Source organism: Malaclemys terrapin, chromosome 15 (genome assembly GCF_027887155.1).
Source record: "Malaclemys terrapin pileata isolate rMalTer1 chromosome 15, rMalTer1.hap1, whole genome shotgun sequence".
Lineage (NCBI taxonomy): Eukaryota > Metazoa > Chordata > Testudines > Emydidae > Malaclemys > Malaclemys terrapin.
Genome location: NC_071519.1, coordinates 9,673,808 through 9,696,034, shown reverse-complemented (window position 1 = coordinate 9,696,034; position 22,227 = coordinate 9,673,808). Strand labels below are relative to the sequence as shown.

Sequence of the window (22,227 nt, the reverse complement as noted above, 5' to 3'; positions counted from 1 at the left end):
GTTGTCTGTGCCTGCAAGACCTGTCTCGGACTGTGCTCCTGTCGTCTAAATAAACCTTCTGCTTTACTGGCTGGCTGAGAGTCATGGTGAATGGCAGGAAGCCGGGGGTGCGAGGCCTTGTGTCCCCCCCACACTCCGTGACAGCCTCCGACATTGTTAAGTGCTGTGAGGAGTTAATGACCGTCTGGGGTCCTCCTGGTACCATATCTACCGACGGTGGTCCTCCTTGGAATAGCCGTGAGTTGTCACGGAGTATTGGGGGACTCAGGGCCCTGCACCCCCGGCTTCCTGCGATTCACCATGACTCTCAGCCAGCCAGTAAAGCAGAAGGTTTATTTGGATGACAGGAATACAGTCCAAGACAGGTCTTGCAGGCACAGACAACCGGGACCCCCTCAGTTAGGTCCATCTTGGGGTCCCCGGGCATCCAAGCCCAGCCCCCCTTGGGAGGTCAGAGCCATCTATGCCCCCCAGCCCTCTCTCCCTGCCTGCTTCCAGCACTCTGCTTTCAGCGACCCCTCCCACAGCCTTTGTTCAGTTTCCCGGGCTAAGGAGTCGCCTCCCCTTCAACCCCTTCCTGGGTTCTCATGTTACACACTCAGGTATGCGCCCTCGGGCGCCCTCGGGCAGATCCCATCCTGCAATGCAGACTATCCCAGAACACTCCCCTGTCAGCATTCACAGACCACCGTGAGAACAGGCCCAGTTCGTCACACCGTCTGGGGTCCTCCTGGTACCATATCTACCGACGGTGGTCCTCCTTGGAATAGCCGTGAGTGGGAGCAGTGGGGTGCAGACCAGTTAAGAGCTCCCATCCTACATCTGCCACACCACCCGCAAAGCAAGGGGGTGGTGGAAAGAAAAATCCAAGATCTTCAACCTAAGCTGAAAAATGGGAAAATAAATCGTCTGCTGTTCTCCGGGGCAGCAAGTCTGAAAAATGGCTTCTCGCCAAAAGCCACTTGTTGAGGGTGACCCCTGGAAGCCTTTGTACCAAAAGGACCAGTGGGTCTGGCTTGTATTGCCTCAAACGTATGAACCCCTGGACGGAAAACTACCAGAGAGGTGGGAAGTGTCTGGCTGGTTGCCCTGAGAGGTAGGCAGCGCCCTGCCCAGATATCATCTCAGTCTGTTTGCTTTGACTCTGGACAAACAAAAGTGAAAGAGTTCGACCCGCCTGGGAGACACTCAGCCTGTAGCTTCCCGCAGCCTGCAAAGCTGGAGGTGAGCTTGGCTATGAAAGCCCAGTGCTCAGACGGAAGGGGGATCAGATTGGGGGGTAGGGAGCCAGGACTCCTGGGTTCTCTCCCTGGCTCTGGGAAGGGAGTGGGGGCTGGTGGGTTAGAGCAGGGGGGGCTGGGAGCCAGGACTCCTGGGTTCTCTCCCCGGCTCTGGGAGTGGACCTAATGCAGGGTTTCTCACAACAAAAATTTGGGTGGCCTCAGAGTGTGGCCGCCGACACTTTCCCCGACACTACTCAGGCTTTGTCTACACCACACACCTTTTAGCAACACCGCCGGGCTGCAAGAGTCGGGCCACTAAAAGCCACCCAGTGCAGCCACAGCCGGTCGGAAACTTCCACCCCCGAGGAGCGGCAGTTTTTCCTCCGTCAAACTTTTGTCGTTCGGGGGGGTGTGTGTGTGTGGGTGTGTGTGTGTTGTGCCGAAGAGGTCCCAGAGTAGCCCAAGGCTTAAGGAAAAATCCAATGAACAGGCCCAGATGCGGGGCCAAACCCTCGTCATGTTGGCAGGCAGGTTCGTTTTTTGCAGACTCAGAAATGAAAACACAGCCGTGATCCGTGAGATTTGCATGTTCCTTAATATCTCCTATCACAGCCTCCAGACCGCCAGGGCCGACTCTAGGCACCAGCAAAACAAGCTGGTGCTTGGGGCGGTACATTTTTAGGGGCGGCATGGCTGGCGCCAGATTGCTGCCCCTAAAAATGTGCCCTGGCCGCCCTAGCTCACCTCCGTTGTTGCAGCCACAGCGCGCAAATCAGCTGTTTCGCGCGCGGCGGCGGCTCGGGGTCTCCCCCTCCCTCCCAGGCTCTCAAACCTGGGATGGGGGGGAGATTCCGAGTGGCCGCAGCGCGGCGCCGCTTCTCCCCCTCCCTCCCTCCCTCCTAGGCTTGAGAGCCTGGGGGGAGGAGGCAGGGTTGGGGATTTGGGGAAGGGGCGGAGTTGAGGCGGGGCCGGGGGGGAGTAATTAAAGAAGAGGGGGGGCGGCCAAAATTGTTTTTGCTTTGGGCGGCAAAAATCCTAGAGCCGGCCCTGCAGACCGCCTACCCGGTCTGCGTGATCCTTGCACCTTCGTTAAGATCACTTTTCTCAGCAAGCCCCAGGACAAAGTAAGCCCTGGATCGGGGGGGGGGCGATGGGGGCCGGAGCTGGGTGGCTAGGGCTGGGGCGGCAGGAGTGGGCACCCACCCCCGCGGCTGGAGCCTGCTGCTGGGTTGAGAAGAGAACTCACCTTGCTCCTGCAGGGTGGTGCCCCACCTGTCCCCAGAGGGGGCGCATTCAGGTGCAGCAGAGAGGGACTGGGAGGGGCCGACGCTCCCCCCACACTCCCATCACCACCCAGGAAGCTGTCTTGGTAGCTTGAAAGAAAGAAATGCCTGGTGGCCACGGTGGCTGCATTTGTGAAATGCTGGTCTAATGGTTAGAGCGGGGGGGGGGGGTTGGGAGCCAGGACTCCTGGGTTCTCACCCTGACTCTGGGAGGAGAGCGGGGCCTGGTGGGTTAGAGCAGGAGGGGCTGGGATCCAGGACTCCTGGGTTCTCTCCCCAGCTCTGGGAGGGGAGTGGGGACTGGTGGGTTAGAGCAGGAGGGGCTGGGAGCCAGGACTCCTGGGTTCTCTCCCTGGCTCTAGGAGGGGAGTAGGGGCTGGTGGGTGAGAGCAGGGGGGCTGGAGCCAGGACTCCTGGGTTCTCTCCCCGGCTCTGGGAGGGGAGTGGGGGCTGGTGGTTAGAGCAGGGGGGGCTGGGAGCCAGGACTCCTGGGTTCTCTCCCCAGCTCTGGGAGGGGAGTGGGGACTGGTGGGTTAGAGCAGGAGGGGCTGGGAGCCAGGACTCCTGGGTTCTCTCCCCCAGCTCTGGGAGGGGAAAAACTTTTTCTTCTGCTGCTACTGATAGCTCAGCCTCTTACAATTGGTGTGCGTACTTCCACCTTTTCATGTTCTCTGTATGTATAAATATCTTCTGTCTGTGTGTTCCACTCTATGCATTTGAAGAAGTGGGCTGTAGCCCACGAAAGCTTATGCTGAAATAAATGTGTTAGTCTCTAAGGTGCCACAAGTACTCCTGTTCTTTTTACAAGTACTCCTGTTCTTTTTGCGGATACAGACTAACACGGCTGCTACTTTGAAACCATTCTCCATCCTGGTGTTCTTGGATCCAGACGGGCTGCGGTTCTGGGAGAGAGGCAGTAACCGGGCTCCAGCCAGGGCAAGTGGTTGCTACTGAATCGCTGGGCAATCCAGGAGATCCGCCGGGCGGAGCCAGTGGACACTTCTGGCCTTGAACCCTTGAATGCCTCGGAGGGTGGGCAGAGTGGGATGTGTCTACAGGGGAAGGAGACTGCCCAGAGATTACAGATTAACCAGGGCTACAATTTAGGATTCCTGGCTCCCAGCCTGCCCCCCCCCCCCCCCCCGCTCTAACCCACCAGCTCCGACTCCGCTCCCAGAGCCGGGGAAAGAACCCAGGAGTCCCGGCTCCCAGCCTGTGATATCCAGGAGGCCAGGGCGGAGGAGGGGCACCCCAGGGAGGCCGTGCCCGGTGGATTCCCCCATGGTGTGTGAATGTGTCTCACCTGCTCTGCTCCCCCCACAGCGAGCGCCATGGTGGGCCCCCCAAGGATGCTGCGGAGAAGGAGTTGGGCGCTGGTGCTCTGTGTGAGCATCAGCTTCAGCTTCTCTGTGCTGTGGAAGCTTCAGAGGTGAGTGAGTGGGGGGCTGGGAGCCAGGACTCCTGGGTTCTCTCCCCGACTCTGGGAGGGGAGTGGGGGCTGGTGGCTTAGAGCAGGGGGGGGCTGGGAGCCAGGACTCCTGGGTTCTCTCCCCGGCTCTGGGAGGGGAGTGGGGGCTGGTGGCTTAGAGCGGGGGGCTGGGAGCCAGGATTTGTGTGTGCGAGGGGGGGCGTTTGGTGAGTTACGCTCTGAAGCCCTGTCGGCAAAGGCCGGTCACCCCGAGATGGGGACCCCCGATCCAGACTTCTCCAGACAGGCCGGGGGAGACCCCGTGAAAATCAAAGCTGTGAACTGGTCTGTGTGGGGTGCTGGTCCCCTGGCACTTCCCTGGTGCCTCGTTCCCCAGAAATCTGTGCTCGACAGCCAGGCGCTCAGAGCCCCCAGAACAGGCTCTGCGGGACGTACCCCTTAACGACACCTTCGCTGCTCGAAGACACTGCCCCGGAGAAATCGATCCCATCCTGGAACGGGCCCCCCCGAGCCCCCAAGATAACCTGTTTTGGTACGGAAATAACCCCCCGCCAACCCCATGCCCCTCGCTGCCACCTGCCACCCCCTGAAACCCACCCGGGGGATCATCAAACAATCCCAGCCCCAACCCCCTCTTCCGAACTTCAAACCACCCCCCAAGCTCCCCACTGACCCACCAGCTCAGAGGGGTAAACGTAAACCTTCCCCACCTCACCCCCCAGGCAGCCCGGTGAAAGACAGGGGAAACTGAGGCATGCATGGACCCTTGACAGAAACTTCTCACTTCCTCACACGGGTGTTTTGCGGGGATCCTGCTGTCCGGCCTGACTCAGGTTTTCTTTATTAGACCCCGGCCTCAATCGTGGGGTTCGTCACGTTCCTGCGAATCCGGTGCCAGGGCTGGGAGCCCCAGGGGACTGCTGGGGGGCTGGGCTCATGCCTGGATCTAACCTATGCGGGGGGCACGGGCTCTGTGGGGCAGCGGGCAGCGAGGCACCCGGGTCCTTGGGAAGCGGGACCAGCGGCATTAACCCCCCTCTCTCTGCCCCCTAGCCGGGTGTCCCAGCTCAAGATAGTGTTGGCGGCCGGCAAAGGAGCGAGGCGGGACCCCAAACATCCCTGCCGGCCCATGGACCAAAACAGGAGCCCCATGTGCGTGGGGGAGCCAGCGGGGAGGGAGGAGGGGCTTTGGGGGCACTGGCCTCTGGGGACCCACTGAGTTATGGGGGCATGGCAGGGAGTGGGATTCAGTGGGGCAGAGTGTGGGCGGGTGAAGAGGGATGGATGGTGGGTGACGCGTTATTGATTGGGCTGGGGGGGATGTGAGGGGAGGGGAAGGAGGCAGTGGGAGGGATGTGGGGGAGAGAAGGGTATGGGGACTTGGTGGGGTGTGGGGAAGGGAAGAGAAAGGGGTGAGTGAAGCAGTATGGGGGCGGGGAAGGAGGTGCAGGGACAGGAGGGGGAGGAGAAGGAGGCAGAGGGAGGGATATGGGGGAAGGGAAGAGAAAGGGGTCAGTGAAGCAGTGTGGGGGTGGGAAAGGAGGTGCAGGGAGAGGAGGGGGAGGGGAGGAGTGGGGGCTCTGTGAGATGGGAGCGGGAAGTGCTGGGGGGGCCCTGTGGGGGGAGACGGTGGGTGAAGGGAAGGAGGTGGTTGGAGGGATGTGGGGGGAGGGGAAGAAGGCGGTGGGAGGAGGGATGTGGGGGGATGTCGGGGAGGGAAGGGTATGGGGGCTGGGTGGGGTGTGGGGAGGGGAAGAGAAAGGGGTCAGTGAAGCAGTGTGGGGATGGGGAAGGAGGTGCAGGGAGAGGAGGAGGAAGGGAGGAGCGGGGGCTCTGTGAGATGGGGAAGGAGACGGTGGGGGGAGGTGCTGGGGGGGCCCCGTGGGGGAGGCTGTGGGGGAGGGGAAGGAGGTGGGGGGAGGGATATGGGGGGAGGCGAAGACGCATGGGAGAGCTGGGGGAGCTCTGTGGGGGGAGGCTCTCCTGGCCGTGTGTAACCCCCCTTCGCCTTTCCAGCCCCGAGGCCCCGGTGATGGGGGCGGAGCAGTGCCGGGGGCTGGTGCAGAACTGGAGCGCAGGGACCCTCCCCGCCAGGTGAGTGGGGCCAGGCGCGACTCGCAGCCTCGGGGCAGCCCCTCCAACCCCCCCACATCGGCGCTGGAGCCTGTGGGTAGATTTCACCCAGCCGGTCCCTGTCCCGGTCTCACCACGGAGCCCCCCGAGACCATCCCCAGCCGGACACACCGGACCTAGAGATCACTGGTCTCATACACCGAAAATCACCCCGCGTCCAGCCCCCAGAGCCCGGGCACGGCCCCCAGATCGGCTGGACCCCCAGAGCCGACACCGAACACAAGCCCCGTAGCCGATCCCGGAGTAAACGATGTAAAGCTTCGTTCACTAGCCAGGGGACAATCTGGAGCGCTGACCAGCCGTGTCCCCTCAGGTCTCCGACCTGGGGTGCTGTTCACACTGCTTTGCTGGGAGACCAGCCGCTCCTGAATTGCCCTGCAGAGCAACCAGCAAACTCCCCGTCCCAGACGTCCCCCGGAAACGTGCCTTGTCCTGCCCAGCCCTCTCCTGGGGAACACGAGCTCGTACGCGGCCTGTTGTTTATTAACAGAAAACGAGGTGCGCCAATCTGCTTATCTCAAACAGAGCTCCCCACACAGCTCAATCCAAACACACCAGCTTTGATCAAATACATTTATTAACTGCAGCAGACTGATTTTAAGTGACTATAAATATTGAGCCATAAAAGTCAGAATCGGTTTCAAGAAAATGAAAGTCACCCACAACTAACGTAACAAGCGGAGTGAATTCGAAGCCAAGGTCTCTCTGAATCTCTTTCGGTCGGGACGTCTCCCGCAGTCCCAACGCTGCTTCCTCGGTTCTTCAGGTGTTGTGGATGCCAGAAAGGAGAAAGAAACGGGGACATCTGTTCTTTCTCACAGTCCCTGCTTTTCTTTGGCACTCATGTTCAGGAGACATCAAGTCTGTGTGGACGGGAATTCCCAGCTGTTCCTTAGTCAAGATGTTGATTTTTCACTCAGACCCTCTTTTAATGGACACAGTCCATTTGACACCTGGCTGAAGCGTTGGCTAGACTTTCATCTCTAGGGAACTGGTTAGTGGCTGGAGTATGTCTTAGTAATGCCCTACAGAGGAATCCTGTAACTTTACATGCAATGTTGCCACCTATATTTTATCAGGACAATAATGAACAGCAAATTATGAGTTTTCAAAGGATACCTCACAAGGCATTCTTTGTACAAAACTTATCATAGTCCTGCGAAAGGGGGTGAATATAAGGGGTACAAGACTGGCATAAGGACAAAGGCCTCAGAGAGTTAGTTGCAGGTGAAATCCAGCAAACATCTACACGCCAGCTAAATTGGAAGAGTGACTGAGTCATAGTGATCTGTCAGTTCAAAGTGTCTTTCAGGGCGGGCCCGGGAGGTTCTCTCCTGGGGATCTCTGGCGGCTGTTCAGAGTCTCTGCCCCCTCTGAGTTCAAAGAGCCGAGAAGATGGGAAATTTCCAGTGGTTTTGGTCAGTTTCCAAGCCCACAGGACGAGCCTCCTGCCACGTAGCGTTTCCCAGGTGCGACCGGCCGTTGACCAGTCCTGTGTGTTGCGATGATCCCGCACAGCCCAGCTGATTTCGTTAGTCGTCAGCGTGGGCTGGAGCTCGTAGCGGGGGGCGATCAGTAGTGGGGGCCTAGAGGGCCCCTTGGGGGGCGCAATGAAGGAGGAAGGGGGGCAGATCAGTGACTCTTTGTGTCTCCATCCCAGGCTGGACCAGGGCTGGATCTTGAGGCAGCTGAAGCTGGTGCAGCGCTGCCCCTGGGTGCATAACGCCAGCGCCCTGGGCCAGTACAGGTACCCTCCACCCCCAGTGCCCTGCCCCCCTGCTTCCTCTCCCCCCACCCCTCTGCCCCCTCCCTCCCCCGATGCTGCCCCAAATACCTCCTTCTCTACCCCTCCATGCCCTCCCCCCAGCCCCCCTTGCCTTCTGCCCTCTGCTGCCTCCGACTACCCCCCCAGCTGCCCCTCACCCCTCTCCCCCGCACAGGGAACAGCTGGGCAGCTGCTGTAACGCTTCAGACGACCTGGTGCTGACCCAGAACAACACCCAGCTGGGCTCCCAGATCGTCTACGACGCTCAGCGGAACAAGAAGCATCCAGTGAAGGAGGAGCTGCTGGAGATGCTGCCGCAGGTAGGGGGCCCTGGGCTGTGGGGACAGCGGGAGCTCAGCGCCAGGGGCTCCACCCCAGAGCTGGCTGCATCTCAGCACCGGGTGAGGGGTACTTTATAAACAGCCCCCCATGCCCCACCCCAGAGGTGGCCGCATCTCAGCATGGTCGGTGGGTGCTGACCCAGGTCCCCTCCCCCGCAGGTCTCCCCGTTTCAGGGCGCTCCCTACGAGTGCTGTGCCGTGGTGGGGAATGGGGGGATCCTTCGTAACAGCGGCTGTGGCCCCGAGATCGACCACGCCCAGTTCGTCATCAGGTAATGCCGGCCGGGGAGGGGGAAAGGGGTAGAGAAGCGGGGGCAGTGCGGGTGTAGGGTGGGGGAATGAGGGCATGGGGGCAGGGAGAGTGAGGTGCAGTGTGGGGCTCAGGGAGAGTGGGGTGCAGGGCGAGTTCAGGGTGAGTGGGGTGCAGGGGGGGCTTAGGAGGAGTGGGGTGCAGGAGGGTTCAGGGCGAGTGGAGTGCAGTGGGGGTTCAGGGAGATTGGGGTGCCAAGTGGGGGGGTAGCGGTGCAGGGCAGGGGGTCACCGGTTGAGGCGAGGGGGCCGTGACCCATTTAAAGGGCCAGGGTGGGGGGAGCAGTACCAGGGGAGGGCGGCGTGGGCGGACAGTGACCCGGCCGTTGGGGGAAGGTAGCCACTGGCCCCTCCCCTTGTGCCCAAGCCCCCGCCCCCCATCTGCCCTCCCCTTCTGCTCCCCTCCCCCGCAGGAGCCCAGAGCACCCCCACCCTGGCCCCTGGCTAAGGCAGAGCTCTGGGAATGCAGGAAGGGGGCGTGGCCTGGGGGCAGAATGTGGGCGGGGCCAGGCGAGACTGTTTCGGAGGCACCGCCTACCCCTGCCTATGATACCCGCCGCCCATGGAGGGTGGTAAAGACCTGGGACCCCCATGGGGTGGGGGGCACTGGGCTCCCCCGGCTGCCCCCAGCTCACACCACTTCCACCCCCCAGGTTCAACCTGCCCCCCATGGACTTTGCTGACGACGTGGGCACCAAATCGAGCGTCGTCACCATGAACCCCAGCATCCTGCACGCCCGGTACCGGGGCAATGGACTGTGTGGGGAGGGGCGCCCTGATGGGAACATGTGGGGGGGTGTGGATTGGATCAGAACTGGTGGGGGGGGAAGCTGGATTGAGACCAGCAGGGGGAGGGACGGGGTCGAATTGGGGCCCATGGGGGAGCCGGGATCAGAACTGGGGGGCTGGAGGAGCGAGCCCGGATAGACACCCCCGGGGGGAGGGGGTAACCCAGTTCACAGTGTGGGAGGGGGGTACAGGGGCTCTCCAGTCGGCCATAGGGTCACTGGGGGATCGGGGTCAGAGAAGTCCCAGCCGCAGCCCCCCAGCTCTCCGGTCAGCCATAGGGTCACCGGGGGATCGGGGTCAGAGAAGTCCCAGCCCCCCAGCTCTCCAGTCTGCCATAGGGTCACTGGGGGATTGGGGTCAGAGGAGGCCCACCCCACAGCTCTCCAGTCGGCCATAGAGTCACCGGGGGATCGGGGCAGAGGAGACTGAGCGATGGGACGGCCATGGGAGGGAACGGGTCTGGCGCTGGGGGAGGGGCTGTGCCAGGACAGCGGCTGACGGGCGTCTTTCCCTGCCCGCAGGTTCAGGGGTCTGAGCCGCTGGCGCCGACCCTTCGCAGAGGTGGTGGGTGCCTATGGGGCCCCGCTGCTCCTCATCCCGGCCTTCAGCTTCGTCGGCCAGAGCACAGTCTCATTCCAGGCACTCTACACCCTGGAGGACTTCGGCTCCCCAGCCCGCGCCATCTTCATGAACCCCGAGTACCTGGCACGGCTGGACGGGCACTGGCGTTCCCGTGGCCTGCGCGCCAAACGCCTTTCCTCTGGCTTCATGCTAGTGAACGCCGCCCTAGAGCTGTGCCAGCACCTCACCCTCTACGGCTTCTGGCCCTTCCCCACCGACCCCGAGGGGCGGCTCCTGCCCCACCACTACTACGACAACCAGCCCCCCAAGCCAGGCGTTCACACCATGCCTGACGAGTTCACCCGCTACGTGGGCATGCACATGCAGGGCGCGCTGCGGCTGCATCTGGGGCGCTGCTGGTAAGGAGCTTAGCAGCGAACGCTGGATGGAATGAGGTGGCCCGGCACCACCATTGCAGGCAGGGCTTGAAGGAAGAAATGAAGGACGGCCTGGCCTGGGTAGAGCCACTCTCCGCCCTAGACGCCCTGATCCAGCCAGGCCTCAGCATCGACGATCGCCTGGCCCACCGCCAACCAGAAAGTCAGGCCAGCGTTTGACCCGCACCGGAGTCAACCCAGCCGTAGAGATGCAGAAAAGAGCTGGCAATGAGTCTTCGACGTCTGCCTATATTGGGGAGATGCTCACGACGTCCATTAAGACCCGTGTCCTGCCCCGGTTGGGAACCCCCTTGGGCCGACCCGTACCCCAGCCAAGGTCGGGCCGTGAGCCTCCCGCTTCCTCTTTGCTTATCACTTCCCACCGTGCCCAAAGTGGAGCTGGTGGACTCAGGGGCCTCTGAGAACTTCCTGGACCTCGACGTTGCTTGGACCCCGTAATGTTCCCACTCCGCGTAAGCGCATCCCCGCCTCGGTGGAATCCCTTTCCCCAGACCCAGTTACCATTCAAATGCCACCCCCCGTGGCTGTGACCCCGCTCCAGGGCCCCCGGGAGGCATCACTATTTGGACTAATCTGCACCCCGCCAATTCCCCGTCATCCTCGGCGTTCCTTGGTGGGTCGGCCAGGCCCATGCATCCAAGGGGGACCAGGCCCGGCGGCTGACTTCAAAGGTAGATACCACCCTGTCCCTCGCCCCTCCATCCACGCTGGGTGTTCTGGAGAAATACCGAGATGGTGCTGATGTCTGACAAAAGGAAATAGCGGTTGTCAGGGTTCCTTCCCCACTCTGAACTTTAGGGTACAGATGTGGGGGACCTGCATGAGAAGCTCTAAGCTCAATTAACAGCTTAGATCTGGTCTGGCTGCCACCACTCCCAAGCACTAATTCCCTTCCCTGGGTAGCCTTGAGAGACTCTTCCACCAAATCCCTGGTGAACATTGATCCAAAACCCCTTGGATCTTAAAACAAGGAGAAATTAACCATCCCCCTCCTTCCTCCCACCAACTCCTGGTGGACCCAGATCCAACCCCCTTGGATCTAAAAACAAGGAAAGATCAATCAGGTTATTACAAAAAGGCTTTTAATTAAAGAAAAGAAAGGTAAAAGAAAACCCTCTGGGAGAGATTAGCATACCAGCTACTATCACAGACAACAGATTCCAAACACAGAGGATGTTCCCCTGGGCAAAAACTTAGTCAAAAAATATCCAAATACCCAATTTGACTATTCCTCTAATTGCACAAGACGGGTTACAAAGAAATAAACATAAACCTATTTATTTCCTTCACTAATACTCACTACTTGATAAGATGCTGAATTCTGGAGTTTTCCCACTCAGGTCCAAAGTGAAAACTCAACAGACAAAGGGAATTTCCCTCCTTCCCTTTGAACCATCTTGTCCTCCCATTGGTTCCTCTGGTCAGGTGTCAGCTAGGCTAGGTGAACTTCTTAACCCTTTACAGGGATTTACCTCTCTCCAGTCTGAAAACCAACCGTGTATTCCTACCCTGTTTCCTATCTTTTAACTGGAGTGCCTGGCAGAGCCTTCGGGATCATCTAACGATCCTTAATTTAATGTAATGACAAGCCTTGTGATCTTAATCACCCTGCCTCTGGTTATAAACAAACTCCCTGCCCCTTGGGGGTGGAAGCTGGCAGCAACACAGGACTTATCACTGTAGCCTATAGGATTACCCTGTTTGTTTGCACAGATATCTCTTATAGTTTAATATAAATCGATAAACCTATTACAATAAACCAAACACTTACAGTAAGTTTGGCTGTAACGCAAGGGACCTACAGGCCAGATCCGGGATGTTGAGGTAAGAAATTTAGCGCATCTATGTCTGGGACCTTCCGCCTAGAGAGATAGATAACGGGAGAATGGCATAGAGGGTTTTCAAGTTTGCACCCACAAACTTAACAGGTACCACCAGGGAAGAACGGGAAAACCAAAATAACAGATGTGTGTGTGTGACATTGCACTCCATATGATTTTATAAAAATATGCTAATGGGTGAATATGATGTAACTGGAATATGCTTCATGCAAAAAGTCTCTTGTAAGGTATCATTACAAAGCTTATAATCTACTGAGTGTGGTCATTCTATTTGTATAAATGTATCACTCTTGTATCTGAAACTAGAAATATGAAATATAACTCTGAGGACCTATTGTCATTATGCAAAGTGGGGGCCATTAATGGTGGTTTGGAATTTTGAGGACTCCCATTAACCAGGACCATTGTCTGCAGATGGCTGTGTTTACCTATAAGTCTTCCTGTATATGTGTGTGCTGGCAAGTGGGCAATGAAGATTGAAATGACATGTGATCATGTCACCTGAACTGGAATCCATCTTTAACCCGGTGCTTTTCCAGTGAGAAGGGGGGTGAGAACCCAGAGGGACAAAGGGTTCCTGCCTTATGCAAAAGATATATAAAGGGGTGGAACAGAACAAAGGGGGAGAGAGGAGCCATCATGAGAAATCCCCTAGCTACCACCTGAGCTGGAACAAGGGCTGTACCAGGGGAAAGGATTGTGCCCAGACTAGGAAGGTGTCCAATCTGAGGAAAAAACTTACTGAAGCATCTCTGAGGGTGAGATTATCTGTATTCAGTTTGATTAGACGTAGATTTGCGTGTTTTGTTTTATTTTGCTTGGTAATTCACTTTGTTCTGCCTGCTATTACTTGGAACCACTTAAATCCTACTTTCTGTATTTAACAAAATCACTTTTTACTTATTAATTAACTCAGAGGATGTGTTAATACCTGGAGGGGCAAACAGCTGGGCATATCTCTCTATCAGTGTTATAGAGGGTGAACAATTTAGGAGTTTACCCTGCATAAGCTTTATACAGGGTAAAATGGATTTATTTGGGGTTTGGACCCCACTGGGAGTTGGGTGTCTGAGTGTTAAAGAAAGGAATACTTCTGTGAGCTGCTTTCAATTAAGCCTACAGCTGTTAGGGGACCTGGTTCAGACCTGGGTCTGGGTTTGCGGCAGGCTAGCGGGTCTGGCTCAAACCGGGCAGGGTACTGAAGTCCCGAGCTGGCAGGAAAGCAGGGGCAGAAGTAGTCCGGGCACATCCGTTGGCAGCTCCCAAGAGGGTTTCTGTGATCCAACCCGTGCCAGTGTGTATGATCGAATGTCATTAATATGTCTGTACACGTCACCAATAGGTACAAACACACCAGCCTATGGAGTAAGCCGACCCTACTGTTTTTGTGGGTGAGGGATGAGGTTTGGGCAGAGGAGGAAGGATTTCCAGCCCCTGTGGCCTATAAACGTGGTGACCCACCTCGCTAAGAGACTAGACCAGACGTCTAATAGGCGGTACTTTGTTTTTCTTCACCTTTCTACGTGCCAAGGGGACGAGGCTAAGCTTGGGTTCCCTGAGTGTTTCTCCTTAGTTTTGTGTATTAGGTTTTGATTTTAAGTTGAAGAGAGTAAAGTAAACTCAAAGTTTGCTCCGATCGCTCTTAGCTCCAGCTCCTCTCTCTCCCTCTCACTCAAGAATCGAGGACGCTGAACCGCCAGATAGCTCTCCTCACCGGGCTATCAGGGAAGGGTGCGAGTCTATTAGCCAGAGCTTTGTAGCGTCTAATACCATCATCATGTATTTTGAATAGCAGGAATCCAACGGGAACTGTGTAACTCTGATTATTTTCCCATTTAACTACTAATTCGTTGATGTTAATAACAAGTCTGGAAGGCTCTGTCTCAGTGGGAGCTTCCTGGCATCCCCCCGAGGGGCCTTTGGAAATTCTGGGGAGCCTGATTCGGGACAAGAACTTTTATCTTCTGATCAAACAGCTTGGCAAACCTCAAACCCAGACTGTCCCCATTAATATTATTAACCTCCTAAATCAGGCAACATGCCACACTCAAGCCTGTCTGGGGCTAGGACATGTGCTGTGAGCAGACCTAACGTCCCAAACCCCCGAATGGCGCCCCCACAGACAGCACAGGTCAATCAACTCCTTGAGCAAGACCGTCCATGCTTCCTGAACTACTGCCAAGGTGCCTGGGTCACTCACCTGCTGTCTGCCACATTTCCCTGTGATTATCATCAGCCCATCCACAGGTCGGGGCAGTTGGGATCAGGGTGGGGATGTGTGTGTGTGTCCCTGCTGCAGGGGACGGGCTCTGCTCCGTGTGTGTCTATGAGGTTTCAGAGTAACAGCCGTGTTAGTCTGTATCCGCAAAAAGAAGAACAGGAGTACTTCGGATGCATCCGAAGAAGTGGGCTGTAGTCCACGAAAGCTTATGCTCTAATAAATTTGTTAGTCTCGAAGGTGCCACAAGTACTCCTGTTCTTCTTTCTATGAGGTTTGTTTCCCTGCATGCAAACGGAGCCAGTGAATGATTTTCGGCCAATGTTTCATTTCCCATAAAAAGGCCGTTGGGGGGGCTCCCGACCCGCTCTGCGGCTGTGAGCGGAACCCGAGGGCTCATCTCCAGCCAGAGCAAACGACCCGGCGAAGCACCAGCAGCCGAAGCAGCTCCGTTCTGCTGGGCCGTTTGCAGAGCCCCAGGTGAGAGTTGGCACCGCGGGGGAGGAGTTCCCGGGGGCTTTGTTCCGCCCAGCAACACGAAAAAACCTTCCCATCCACACAAAACTGTTTTTATTTTTTTTGGCTAGTTGGTTAGAACAGGGGGCGCTGGGAGCCAGGACTCCTGGGTTCTCTCCCTGGCTCTGGCGGGGAGTGGGGGCTGCTGGGTTAGAGCGGGGGGGGCTGGGAGCTAGGACTCCTGGGTTCTCTCGCTGGCTCGGGGGGGGGGGGGGGGGCTGGTGGGCTAGAGCAGGGGGGAACTGGGAGCCAGGACTCCTGAGTTCTCTCCCCGGCTCTGGGAGGGACATGGGGTCTAGGCATTAGAGCAGGAGGTGGGTGGAGGGGAACTTCCAGTCCCCCCCCCGTGCTCTAACCCCTAGGCCCTACTCCCTTCCATCCATCCTCATCCAGCACCTGCGGGTACAGCTAGGCCCAGGGGGGGAAGAAATTACCCAGCAGGGAGAAGAACCCAGGCGTCCTGGCGGCCTGCGCAGGCTTCTCCTTGTTGTGGGGGATCCTTGCCCAGCCCCTTGCTGTGTGCCTCAGTTTCCCCTCCCTCCATGTCACAGAGTGAACTCTCAGTTCTAGAGGGGATGATGTATCTGTGCCCTTCCACTTGGCTCTAGCCCTTTCCCCCCCCCCAGAATACCATATGGGGCTGGAGCTCCCGCCCACGCCGGTGGGCCCAAAGGGAACACACAGGGTCTAGGGGATGGAATGATTATTGACAGGCAGGTCCAGAGCCCCCCAGAACATCAGGATCGGGGGCCCCCAGGCTTGGGGTGAAGATCCAGGATCCCGGGCGGAGCTAAACCGTCCACTTCAGGCACCTGCAAGAAGAGAGAGAGATTGGGGGGAGGGAGGAGGGAGTGTATGTGAGATGGGGGTGTCGGCTGAGGTATCCCCGGGGGGGGGAGGAGCACTGCCCCACAGCCCCCTGGCAGCAGAGAAACCAGAGGGGCTGGGGCGAGAAGTAGCATTAACAGAGAGCCCCCCAAAAACTCTCCCAGTGACTGCACTTCCCCGCATCCCCCTCACCAGCCCAGGTGCCTCCCTGAGCACTCACCTGGTCTCCTGGGGGCGGGGTGTGTGTGTGTCTTAGATTCCTCCCCTGAGAGGTGGCTGGGGGGTGGCGTGCCTCCCCTGATCTCCCAGGGAGTTCCTGGGGGGCAACAGGGATCTCCCCTGGGAGGTACCTGGGAATGGCGGGGGTCTCCCCTGGGAGGGTGGGGGGCTCCACTGAGGGTACCAGGAGATCTCCCCTGTTCTCTGAGGGCAGCTGGGAGTTCCCGGGGGGTGGCGGGGGGCTCCCCTGGTCCCAGGGGCTGGCGGGGAGTCCCTATGGATGGTGGGGGTCTCCCCTGGTCTCTGGGGGGGGAGTTCCCAGGGTGCCTGGGGGGGCTGGCAGTTTCCGGGGGGGCTCACCGGGTCTCCTGGTGGGTGCCCAGGCAGCGCACGCAGCAGTAGCGCGCCCCGCAGCTGACGCAGGTGTAGTGGGAGGGGAGGCCGCAGACGGCGCAGAAGTGGCGCTGGGGCAGGCTGGAGGGGGCCGCACAGGCTGTCAGGTAGTTGGGGCCCTCGCTGGTGCTCAGGTTCTGGGGGGCAGGGAGAGCGTGAGCCCCTGCCAGCCCCCCACACCTCCGCCGACCCCCCCGCCACAGCCCCCACCCCACAGCTCCTGCCAGCCCCACCACACCACTGCCCCACAGCCCCATCCAGCCCCCCACCAACCCCCCCATGCCTGCGCCCCACAGCCCAATCCAGCCCCCTCACCAGCCCTCCCATGCCTCCGCCCCACAGCCCCATCCAGCCCCCCACCAGCGCCCCACACCTCTGCCGACTCCCCCCACCACAGCCCCTGCCCCACTGCTCCTGCTAGCCCCACCACGCCACTGCCCCATCCAGCCCCCCTATGCCTCTGCCGACTCCCCCCACCACAGCCCCCGCCCCACAGCCCCATCCAGCCCCCCACACCTTGATCCCGCAGCCCCTGCAGGCCCCCCACACCTCCACCGACCCCCCCGCCACAGCCCCAGCCCCACTGCTCCTCCCAGCCCCACCATGCCACCACCCCATCCAGCCCCCCACGCCTCCGCCACGCTGCCCCTGCCCCACAGCCTCTGCCCATCCCCCACACTTCTGCCACATAGCCCCCACCCCACAGCTGGCCCCCCACACCTCCGCCACGCTGGCCCCACCTACACAACGCTTACCCCACCTTCACCACCCCCACCCTTCCTCCTCATGCTGCAGGCCAGACCTCCCTCCCCCCCAAACAAACACACACACACACACACTCCGGGGCTGGGCCAGACCCCTCCCCTCCCCCACCCACACTCTGGGGCTGGGCCACACATACACACACACACACACACTCCGGGGCTGGGCCAGACCCCCCCTGTGACAAAGCAGGAGGTTTCCTTGTTGTTTTCACTGGTTTGCATGCAGAGGGGATGGGACTCAATTTCCCTGGGGATTACTGGTGTAACGAGGTGGTGGGAGAGGGGGGTTGTTGTTACAGAGGGTCAGCAACTGGTGACCTGGCAACAGGCCTGGAGGATGGAGACCCCGGTGACAGGTGACCTGGTGACCCTAGGACCCAGCTCGGGAGTCGCAGCCGGTTCTGGCCAGTGGGAGGACAATGGGCTGCGGGGAGAGGACCCCGGTGACCTGACCAGCCGGTTCCAGCCCGAGGGGCCAGAGGACAGAAGAGGGGAGAGGAGGCCCAGGCGACCCTGTTTATCTGGAGAAAAGACAATGGACAGAGGGGTCTTGGGGCCGGTGATCTCAGATGCCAGCTGGGAGCAGGGGGGGTCTGGGATGCAGGGGAGACTGGGATGTGCTGGGCTGAGGGAGGCCAGGCCTAAGGCCTGGAGAGTTTCCTGTGCTGGGTTCAAGGCTCAATAAACCCTCCTGTTTTACGCTGGCTGAGAGTCACTCCGAGCTAGAGAACAGGGTTGCATCAACCCCTTTGGGGGGTGGAAGCCCGGGGGTCCCGAGCGAGGGGACTCCCTGAGGGGGCCCACGGCAAGAGACGGATGTGCTAAGGCTCAGAGAGGTGCGGCTCCAGGAGGTGGAGGGGCCTGATCCCGGGAGAGAGTGGACCCCCGAGAAGGGCTGTCGCACTGAAAGGGGCACCCCCCACACACAAACAGACCGCACGGGGCCAAGAGTGGGCACAACGTGTGAGTCCGTGACACTGACTGACACTGACACACACGCACTCACCCTCACTCCCAGGGGCCAGTGAGGACATCTCCCCCCACACACACACACACTCCGAGAGCCAGCCCCAGGACCGGCCGTACCTGCTCCTCCAGCAGCGCCTGGAAGTTTTTCCGGAAGCGGAGTTTGAAGTGATCTCCCCGGGTCTTCTTCTTCTTCTTCCCTGTCGGGGGCAGAGCCGCAGTTCAAACCCGCCGCCCACGCAGCACCCAGCGGGGGGCCAGCCGCAGGGTGGGGGGGCCAGGTTCCCGGCTGAGCAGTGCAGTGGCTGCCAGCCGGCCCCGTGGGAGTGGGGTCCCTGGCGCCCGGCCCCATGCCCAGGGCTCCGCTCCTGGCCCCACACTGTGAAAGGGTCTGTGGGTGGGAGGCGCTGGGCATAGGGGGCAGGTTGGGGGGGGAGGGGGGCGCTGGGGTTCTCAAGGTAACACATTGATAATTAGGTTGAGAACCACTGGGTCAGAGAGACACCGAGACCCCCACGCCCGGGACAGAGACCCCCTCAGAGACTTACCCCCCCCATACCCTGGGGCAGAGTCCCCCTCACACGAGTGAGCCCCCCCCAACCCCACTCTCAATGGTCTGGCCCCCCAGGATACATTTGTGGGCCCCATCCCCAGGTCCAAAGCCCCACAATCTATCCCCCACTGCAGCCCCCACCCCTTATCTAACCACCAGCCCCCACTCCCCTCCCAGAGCTGGCGAAGGAACCCAGGAGTCCTGGCTCTCAGCCCCCCTGCTCTAACCCACCAGCTCCCACTCCCCTCCCAGGGAGAAGGAGAAAACCAGGAGTCCTGGCTCTCAGCCCCCCACTGCTCTAACCCACCAGCCCCCGCTCCCCTCCCAGAGCCAGGGGGAGAACCCAGGAGTCCTGGTTCCAGCCCCCCTGCTCTCACCCACCAGCCCCCACTCTCCTCCCAGAGCCGGGGGGAGAACCCAGGTGTCCTGGCTCCCAGCCCCCCACGGCTCTAACGCACCAGCCCCCGCTCCCCTCCCAGAGCCGGGGGGAGAACCCAGGCGTCCTGGCGCACTGGGGGGGCTCCGGGCGCACCTGTCTCGGCGTCGTCGTCGAACTGGGGCAGGCGTTTCACCAGCTGGGGCAGGTTGGCGTGAGGGTCGTCCTGGAAGTTGTCGTTCTCCAGCGCCTCCAGCTGGCGGTTCAGGCGGCGCTGCCGGGTGGCCCGGTCCAGGATGCGCCGCTGGCCGGGGTCCTGGGACCGCACTGGTGGGGGGAGGGAGCCATGGGCAGGACCAGCGCCCCGCCAATCAGAGGTGAGCTCCCGCCCCCCACTGCTCCCGCTGCCTGCCCCCCGACCCCCAGCACGAACCCCACCTGCCCCCGCCCCCCACTGCTCCTGCCCCTGCCCACTAACCCCACCCAGACCCCCAGCACTCACCCCATCTGCCCCCACCCCCCACTGCTCCTGCCCCTGCCCACTAACCCCACCCTGCCCCACACTGCTCCCGCTGCCTGCCCCCCAGACCCCCAGCACTAACCCCATCTGCCCCCACGCCCCACTGCTTCTGCCCCTGCCCACTAACCCCACCCTGCCCCACACTGCTCCCGCTGCCTGCCCCCCGACCCCCAGCACTCACCCCACCTGCCCCCACCCCCACTGCTCCTGCCCCTGCCCACTAACCCCACCCAGACCCCCAGCACTAACCCCATCTGCTCCCACCCCCCACTGCTCCTGCCCCTGCCCACTAACCCCACCCTGCCCCACACTGCTCCCGCTGCCTGCCCCCCAGACCCCCAGCACTAACCCCACCTGCCCCCACCCCCACTGCTCCTGCCCCTGCCCACTAACCCCACCCAGACCCCCAGCACTAACCCCATCTGCTCCCACCCCCCACTGCTCCTGCCCCTGCCCACTAACCCCACCCTGCCCCACACTGCTCCCGCTGCCTGCCCCCCAGACCCCCAGCACTAACCCCACCTGCCCCCACCCCCACTGCTCCTGCCCCTGCCCACTAACCCCACCCAGACCCCCAGCACTAACCCCATCTGCTCCCACCCCCCACTGCTCCTGCTCCTGCCCACTAACCCCACCCAGACCCCCAGCACTAACCCCATCTGCCCCCACCCCCCACTGCTCCTGCCCCTGCCCACTAACCCCGACCCCCAGCACTAACCCCATCTGCCCCCACCCCCCACTGCTCCTGCCCCTGCCCACTAACCCCGACCCCCAGCACTAACCCCATCTGCCCCCACCCCCACTGCTCCTGCCCACTAACCCCACCCAGACCCCCAGCACTAACCCCATCTGCCCCCACCCCCACTGCTCCTGCCCACTAACCCCACCCAGACCCCCAGCACTAACCCCATCTGCTCCCACCCCCACTGCTCCTGCCCCTGCCCACTAACCCCACCCTGCCCCACACTGCTCCCGTCACCTGCCCCCCCGGACCCCCAGCTCTAACCCCATCTGCCCCCAACCCTGCCACCTGCCCCGTCCCCCACTAGCCCCGCCCCCTACCCCACCACCAACCCGCCGCGACCCCCCAGCCCCGCTACCTGACACCTTCTTCTCCACCATGCTGCGGCCGGGCTGGGAGCAATCAGCGTCACTTCCGGGACCCGCCCCCCGCCGCCATCTTAGCCGGGGCAGCCCCGCTTCCGCCTCCCGCGCTAGGCCCCGCCCCCCTCGGTGCTGGAGGCGGGAGGATCTGTTCCTGGTCTTCCCCCCCCACCCCCAGCTCCTGGGGGTGGGGCCGCCCAGCGTCCCACGGGAGGAGGAGCCAGGGGGCGGGGCGGGGCTAGGTCAGCAGCTGGGGGCGGTGCCTGGGCAGGGCCCGTCTACACTGACCTGCGCTGGACCCCCCCCATTCTTCCCTAGTGCCCCTCCCCCACAGCACCCGAGTCCCTGCCTGAGCAGGATCCCCCCCCGGTGCTCACTGCCCCCCCTTCCATCTATGGGGGTCCCCCTGACAGCCCCCGGGCACCCCCCACCTCCCTCCCCCCCCCGAGAGCCCCCAGGCACCTCTCCACTTCTCTCCCCACCAACAGCCCCCAGACACCTCCCCCACCTCCCTCCCCCCCAGAACACCCGCCAGCGCCTTCCCAAGCCAGGCCCGGGTTCATTACAGCCGCCCGCTGGGTGGGGGTGGGCACCAGGCAGCCCCCCAGGCCAGATCCGCCCCCCCCCCCCTAGGTGCATGCGGGGAGGCCCCTGAATCTTCCCACCGCCATCCGTGGGGTGGTTGGATTATTATTTTCCCTGGGGCCTGGACTTGACCTTGACCCAGCCCCGACTATCCACATGGGTCCAGCACCCGCCATTATATTAAGTTACATTACAGTGGGGGGCAGCGGCGGGGACAAGCAGGGGCACGGGCCCCCCCAGTCAGCAGGGACACAGAACTCCTCTGGGGCCAGGGCAGGGAGAGCGAACTCCTCCGGCCCTGGGGCTGCAGGACGAGATCCAGCTCCTCCAGCCGCCGGGGGGCAAAAGTGCCCCTCCAAATGGAGCCAAATATTTCTTGCTGTGCCCCCCCCCGAGAGGAGCCGGACGGCCCCCCGACTTGTCCGGGGCCCGCCGAGATCTGAACGGGGCCGCGGCCCTGCCGATCCGGGCGAAGGCCTCACCCTAAGGAATCTGCCCTAGCCGGTATCGAGCCCGGACGCGTCTTCCCCTGACCCATATCTCGCAGGACCACAGTTCAGAATCTGGAGCTTCGGGGCTTGTCTACACGGCACGGGACATCAGGGTCAATTCTGTTGCTCCGGAGGGAATAAGCCACTCCACTCAGGAGCGAGGTAAGGGACGCCGCCCGGTGCTAGGCCTCGGGGGGATGATTTCCTTGCTCGGGCGGGAGAGAGAAATCAGACGCCAACTCCGCTGGCGGGATCCTAATGTAGACGAGTCTCTGGCGAAGACACCCCCCCCCCCAATGGGCACAGTGACCCCACTATACCCAGAGGTGCACCCGCCTAGCGCTCTCTACCCGGGTTGTTGGGTTGGTGGAACTCTGCCCCTGTGGCTGGATTTTCAACACCCCCATAAGAGCCCACTCCTTTCCCAGACCCAGGAGAACCCAGGAGTCCTGGCTCCCAGCCCCCCCCTCCCACGCTCTAACCACTGGCCCCCAGTCCCCTCACAGAGCCGGGGAGAGAACCCAAGAGTCCTGGCTCCCAGCCCTCCCTGCTCTGCATCATC

General features: G+C 61.0%; 2 protein-coding genes across 3 annotated transcripts; one reads left to right on the top strand and one right to left on the bottom strand.

Annotated features, from left to right (window-relative positions):
• Window positions 1–277: 277 nt before the first annotated feature.
• On the top strand, window positions 278–12,385 carry LOC128823061 (alpha-2,8-sialyltransferase 8E-like). Of its 2 annotated transcripts, XM_054005128.1 has the most exons (10): window positions 278–1,224; window positions 3,341–3,442; window positions 3,830–3,935; window positions 4,989–5,087; window positions 5,952–6,029; window positions 7,729–7,815; window positions 8,009–8,153; window positions 8,334–8,446; window positions 9,137–9,223; window positions 9,794–12,385. In XM_054005128.1, the coding sequence occupies exons 3-10, from the start codon at window positions 3,838–3,840 to the stop codon at window positions 10,254–10,256; spliced, it is 1,170 nt and encodes a 389-aa protein (XP_053861103.1). In that variant the 5' UTR covers window positions 278–1,224; window positions 3,341–3,442; window positions 3,830–3,837; the 3' UTR covers window positions 10,257–12,385. The 2 variants fall into 2 exon arrangements, with proteins under 2 accessions (XP_053861103.1, XP_053861105.1); XM_054005130.1 differs by lacking the exon at window positions 278–1,224 and having other exon boundaries at window positions 3,333–3,442.
• Window positions 12,386–14,903: 2,518 nt separating this feature from the next.
• On the bottom strand, window positions 14,904–20,696 carry ZNHIT1 (zinc finger HIT-type containing 1). Its single transcript, XM_054005210.1, has 5 exons — window positions 20,586–20,696; window positions 19,122–19,292; window positions 18,157–18,236; window positions 16,274–16,443; window positions 14,904–15,678 (listed from the first exon to the last, which is right to left on the bottom strand). The coding sequence occupies exons 1-5, from the start codon at window positions 20,605–20,607 to the stop codon at window positions 15,657–15,659; spliced, it is 465 nt and encodes a 154-aa protein (XP_053861185.1). The 5' UTR covers window positions 20,608–20,696; the 3' UTR covers window positions 14,904–15,656.
• Between the last annotated feature and the right edge of the window lie 1,531 nt (window positions 20,697–22,227).

Excerpts from the sequence above, each read along its gene's own strand:
- LOC128823061 (XM_054005128.1), top strand. The coding sequence starts at position 3,838 with ATGGTGGGCCCCCCAAGGATGCTGCGGAGAAGGAGTTGGGCGCTGGTG. Across the intron at positions 8,154-8,333 it reads TGCTGGAGATGCTGCCGCAG|GTCTCCCCGTTTCAGGGCGC; the intron begins GTAGGGGGCCCT and ends CCTCCCCCGCAG. Across the intron at positions 9,224-9,793 it reads CCCAGCATCCTGCACGCCCG|GTTCAGGGGTCTGAGCCGCT; the intron begins GTACCGGGGCAA and ends CCCTGCCCGCAG.
- ZNHIT1 (XM_054005210.1), bottom strand. The coding sequence starts at position 20,607 with ATGGTGGAGAAGAAGGTGTCAG. Across the intron at positions 19,293-20,585 it reads GGTGGAGAAGAAGGTGTCAG|TGCGGTCCCAGGACCCCGGC; the intron begins GTAGCGGGGCTG and ends TCCCCCCACCAG. Across the intron at positions 16,444-18,156 it reads AGGCGCTGCTGGAGGAGCAG|AACCTGAGCACCAGCGAGGG; the intron begins GTACGGCCGGTC and ends CCTGCCCCCCAG.